Source organism: Triticum dicoccoides, chromosome 5A (assembly GCF_002162155.2).
Source record: "Triticum dicoccoides isolate Atlit2015 ecotype Zavitan chromosome 5A, WEW_v2.0, whole genome shotgun sequence".
NCBI classification, from domain to species: Eukaryota; Viridiplantae; Streptophyta; class Magnoliopsida; order Poales; family Poaceae; genus Triticum; species Triticum dicoccoides.
The window spans coordinates 556,094,159-556,099,745 of NC_041388.1; the positions used below are offsets into that span (position 1 = coordinate 556,094,159).

At 53.1% G+C, this 5,587-nt stretch overlaps 1 protein-coding gene across 1 annotated transcript; it reads left to right on the top strand.

The window, feature by feature from the left end:
* The first annotated feature begins 9 nt into the window (after positions 1-9).
* Positions 10-5,379, top strand: LOC119302793 (protein ROLLING AND ERECT LEAF 2-like). Its single transcript, XM_037579836.1, has 4 exons — positions 10-2,181; positions 2,280-2,425; positions 2,999-3,222; positions 3,794-5,379. The coding sequence occupies exons 1-4, from the start codon at positions 429-431 to the stop codon at positions 4,548-4,550; spliced, it is 2,880 nt and encodes a 959-aa protein (XP_037435733.1). The 5' UTR covers positions 10-428; the 3' UTR covers positions 4,551-5,379.
* Positions 5,380-5,587: the final 208 nt, after the last annotated feature.

Genomic DNA, 5,587 nt, shown 5'->3' on the forward strand with positions numbered 1-5,587 from the left:
AGTAGCCTCCACCCTTCCGTCCTCCACTCCACTTTCCTTTCTCCCCTGCCTCGGCCGCCTCCCGCGCCGCCGTTGCTCGGTCGGGCGCGCCCGCCTCGGCCGCCCTGCTCCATCCGCTTGGGTTTTTCACCGCTGCTGCCACGAGGTGCAGGCTCAGGCCGCGTCGCGACGAGCCGCCCCTCGCTGGCACGCGCGCCCGCGCCAGCAAAAAGGCCAAGATTCCCGGCCTCGCCTCCAGTCCCCTCCACACCGTCCCCTCCTCCTCCACCTCCCCCTGCTCGCCCCTCTAGCCCAGATCTGCCCCCCTCCCCCGCCCCGCTCCCCGCGCCGCTAGATTCGCCGCCGACATGCGGCCGCCGCGCAGCCTCTGACCCAAGGGGAATTAAAAGACTTCAGCTTCCGAGGCTCCTCTGCTCCGCGCCGCGCCGATGGGGTGCGGCCAGTCCAAGCTGGAGGAGGAGAAGGCGGTGAGGCACTGCAGGGAGCGCTCCGAGCTGCTGGCGCTCGCCATCCGCCACCGCTACACGCTCGCCGACGCGCACCGCGCCTACGCCGACTCGCTCGGCAGGGTCGGCGTCGCGCTGCACGACTTCGTCCGCGGCGTCCAGACGCTGCCCCCGCCGCCGCCCGAGCCCACGCTCCACCTGCCCCCCGGCAACCGCAAGGGGGACGGCCTGCCCGCCGCCTCGCCCGCCAATAACCCCGCAATCGCCTCCTCCTCCAACGGCCAGGCGCCGCCGCCCGCCGCCAAGCAGGTCCGCATCAACCCCGACGACGAGCACATCCATTTCCACTCCGACGGGGACTCCGATTCTGAGGATGGCCACATCAAGTTCCACTCCGACGACGAGGCCGACCCGGGCCAGCGCCGGCCCGAGATCGTTCGCTCCGCCGGGGACCCGGGCCAGAGGCCGCCGCCGCAGCAGATGGGGCCGCCGCCGTATGGCTCCTCCGCGTACGGCCCGCCGCCGTCGTATGGTGCTCCTCCGGGGTACGGGTATGGTGGATACCCCCCTCCACCTGACTACGGCGGCATGGGAGGGCCCGGCGGCTATGACCCGGGCTATGGTGGCATGGGGGGCGCCGGAGGCAATGTACCGGGATACAGCAGCATGGGACCACCGCCACCTAGCAGTGGTGGATATGACCCACCTGGCTACGGCGGCATTGGTGGCTATGGACAGAGCTTCTTCAACATGAACTATGCCCGCAGCCAGCCCCCACCGCCGTCCGTTTCACACCAGCACCGCCCAGAGGCCACCGACGCCACCGTCCAGACCTTCTTCAACATCAGCTATGCGCGCGGCCAGCCCCCGCCGCCGTCCGTATCTTTTGAGCAACGGCCGGAGGCCAGCGATGCTACGGTTCAGACCTTCTTCAGTACCAGCTATGCGCGGGGACAGCCCCCTCCGCCGTCCGCAGCATACGAGCAACGCCCTCAGGCCAGTGATGCCAGAGTCCACTATTATGGTGACGGCGGCGCGCAGCCACCCCCGCGCGGGTACAATGGGTATGCCTCCCCGCCGCAGAGTTCCTATAACCAGTATGCCTATGGTGGTTACTACGGCGGTGCTGCTGCTCCACCTCCGGCAGATATGCCATCCTCCTCCCGCGAGGAAGCCGTGCCACCACCGCCTCCATCTCCGCCGAGTGTGTCTACTTGGGATTTCTTGAACCCATTTGAGACCTATGGGAGCTACTATGACCAGCCAACTGCTGCTCCAGCGCCATACACTCCCAGCAGGAGTTCCAAAGATGTGCGCGAGGAGGAGGGCATCCCCGATTTGGAGGATGAGGACATGGAGGTAGTCAAGGAAGCTTATGGCGATGACAAGCACCCGTTGAATGGGCACACTGGGAAAGGGAAGGCGGCAAAGGAGGAAGGTCGGAGCAGTACTGGGGATGAACTGCCCCGTGACTCCAAGTCGTCGGTGCCAAGTAGTAGTGGGAGCAGCTTGGATGATGTTCATGTAGTGGAGAAGAGTGTTGTCGGAGAACAGGCACGTCAACATGTTGCTGGCCTGCCGCCCACAGGTTCAGAGAAGACGTATGTTCATGACAATGAGGTGGTGCTCGAGATCAAGGCTCAGTTCGAGCGTGCCTCCAGTTCAGCCGGCGAGGTGTCCAAGATGCTTGAGGTTGGCAAGATGCCTTACTACCAGAAAGGTTCTGGTTTCAAAGGTTGGTGAATTGTCTCACCTCTGCTGTCAAACGGTTCTGTCTTGTTCTTTTGTAGTTTCTAAACATGTTTGCTAAGTTTTACCCAATTGCCAATCCAGTATCTGCGATGATGTTTTGTGGGATTCCGACAATGGAGGAGGAGTTCCTGCGGTTTGAAGAGGACAAGGCGATGGGATGTGGCAACCTTTCCTCGACGCTGCAAAAACTATACATGTGGGAAAGGAAGCTTCTTCAGGAAGTTAAGGTATAGAATTCTCCTTTTACATATTTGAATTTCTCAGGAACATTGTGAGTCGGGAGGCTACTTTTTTTTGGCAATGTGATTCCCAGTGTGAAAATTTAGACTACAGAGTCCAAGTACAGTATGTGAAAGTTTCGGATTTGTCTATTGTCTATGCTACTGGCTGATTATAATTAGAGGTTTCCATCTTATTTTGTAAGGGGTAGCACGTATTTAGTTATTGCGGCTAAAATTACGCATCATGTACTTAACTGTTACTTTTTAATAAATCAATAAATATGCTATGAATGAGGTCCACTTTAATACTATTTTGTTCTTCAATGTATAAATAAATGGTTGGTTCTTTGATGCTTATTGAAATGACGTGGGGGTGGCCTCTAAAAAATTGTTTTTTTCTTTTTGTTTGATGGTATCTACGTTTCGAAACTTTGGCCGCATTGCTTCTAGTCCCCCGCTCTGTCATGCACACAATGCTTTCTTTTGTGATGCATATGGGTCAAATGTTTTTCTTATCATTCTGCACCCATTGACCCAATATTAGATTCACTGGACTCAGTTTCTTCGGGTGCATTACAGGCTGAAGAGGAGGAAAGGCTTAAGTACGACAGGAAACGCCAGGACCTGCAAATGTTAGATGAAAAAGGTGCAGAAACTGAAAAGATCATAGCCACTGAGAAGGAAATAAGGAAGTTATCAACAAGGATAAGCATAGCTATTCAGGTTGTGAACACTATCTCAGGCAAGATCAGTAAGCTAAGGGATGATGAGTTATGGCCACAAACATGTGAGCTCATTCAAGGGTATGCAGCTCTCCCTTAAAACAGCAGTAACCTGCACATACCCCTATCTGTTTCCTGCTTCTTTTACATGTTAGAATATCACATCTGGAATGTCTAGCTACATGTTTATGTTACCTTGAATGTTTTCGCATATGCAAATTAGTAGATTTATAAATCCTTTCTCTGCACTACCTTGCAATATTGTTAATGCAAGTGAGGTGATAGTAAGGCACGCAATTAACAGTGAGCAATGAGCAGTTAGAAAAAGTATGTAGCACAAGGTTTCAGTAACTAAAATGCTTTTGTTGTGTCAATCCTTGTAGTATTATATCTTTTCTCAAACAGGACAGTCTTTTCCATTGCATGTTCTTATCGGGTTATATGTTTGTTTATTTATTTTTTCATGCATCAGGATTCAGTCATTTGTTCACAGCTTTTTGTCCATGTAATGCATTGCAAGATTTAGTTGACTGTTGACATCTATGGTGGTGTGTTGTTCAGTTAGCACCTATGCATCTTTCTTTATAGTTTTTATTTACACACATGTTGGTCTGTGATATTGGAACTGATTGTATGAAATACTTTTATCCAGGCTGATGCGGATGTGGGACGTTATGTTAGAATGCCATCAGATCCAGCTGCATGCCATATCCCAAGCTAAAAACATAGACTCCATGATAGATGGTGCAAGGTTTGGTGAAGATCACATGGACTTGATCAAGCATCTAGAGCTTCAGCTATTGGACTGGACTACCTGTTTTGCCGGATGGGTTAACGCTCAAAAGAACTATGTTACTACGTTAAATGACTGGCTGCGGAAAGGAGTTGAGTATGTGCCCGAGGAAACGGATGACGGTGTCCCTCCATTTTCTCCTGGCCGGTTAGGTGCACCGCCCATCTTTGTGATATGTAATAGCTGGGCAGCCGGTGTGGCGAGGATATCCGAGAAGGACGTCGTCAAGGCAATGCAAGCCTTTGCGTCCAACGTTCTCCACCTCTGGGAGAAGCACAGGTCACAGCAAAGGCAGGGTATGATGGCTAACAAAGGTATGGACAGGGGCCTGAGAGTGATGGAAAAGGATGAGCAGGCAATGCGCAAGGCTCTGGAAGCAAAGAACAAGAAGCTTGTCCTGGTTTCTGATCAGACAGGCGTGTCCTTGTCCGCGCAGGTGTTGCATGGCGCAGGCCCCCAAGCCGAAAATAGCAGTCTGCAGTCGAGCCTGAGGAATATTTTTGAAGCGATGGAGACCTTCACTGCTGCTTCCTCGAATACTTATAAGGAGCTCAACCTTCGCGCTGAGGAGGAGAAAGCTCGAGTCGCCGGAGAGAGTGGCAGTAGTGTTCCGTAGCTTGCATGGTCTGTGTTTGCTGCTACAATTGGACACAGGCCTATGTCAGTGCAAAGAAAACTGACCCTGGTGATTCAGATCGGGACTGTAGTGTGCATGGCCGTGGCTCGATTTTGGTGGCAGGCTTTCAGCTGATGCACTCTCCATCCTTTGATGCCGAGCAGGTCCGAGGCAGGCTCAGACATGATGATACCTCACCTTGTTGAATTGAGAATAATAGGCGTTGAGGATTGGATGGCCGGCCATCTGTTCAGGCCATACCGGAGAAGGAGCAAGGAAACTGTGGTGTGAATCAAGATGAGGCACTCGGCTACCTGTGCATCTCAGCAGCACAGCAGCAATGGCAGCCAATCCTTGAGCTAAGCAATGGGGCTTCACGGCGCCGAGCTGCGTGAGGGGTTTCCATACACCGCATCGCGTAAAAAGAAGAAATCGATGGTCATGCTGCCAGGCTTCAGAACTGCTGGTAGAAGAGCTGCATCCTGCTGAATCGTCGGCGTACAGACATGTTGCGGACATGGCGGTCCCTGACGCGCCGAGGGATACAATGGGGCATGGTCACATATGGGGAGCCTGACGGCGGCGGCATCGCCGGGGGAGCGACTCTTTCAGTTGTAGTATTATAGGGTACTTGACCCAGAGGCCGATCGGCGGGCTTGATCGACCGTAGGATATAGTAGATGGGTAGAATTTTTTGGGTCGTTTGTTCTTGTTGTGTTTATTCGTATAGAAGAAGATATGATTGAATTGGTGCCGTTGGTTGGTTGTTTGTTTTGTGTACAGCTGCTGGTTAACTGAACTTAGCCTGTTGTTTTCTCTGTGTGTGTCATATTTTCGCCGAGCTGGGCCGGGTGTGCCGTGTCTTCTGGATCTGGATTTGCTGAAGCTGATCAGTGAGCCTCTACTGACTAATCTATCTGTCTATCCATCCTGACATCCCCTAGAGGTCTGGTAGCACAAGCTAGTAGTATTACTACATCACAGTGTGCAGCTTGACCGATCGTGTCAGTCTCTCACACTGGGTATCGTACACTGGC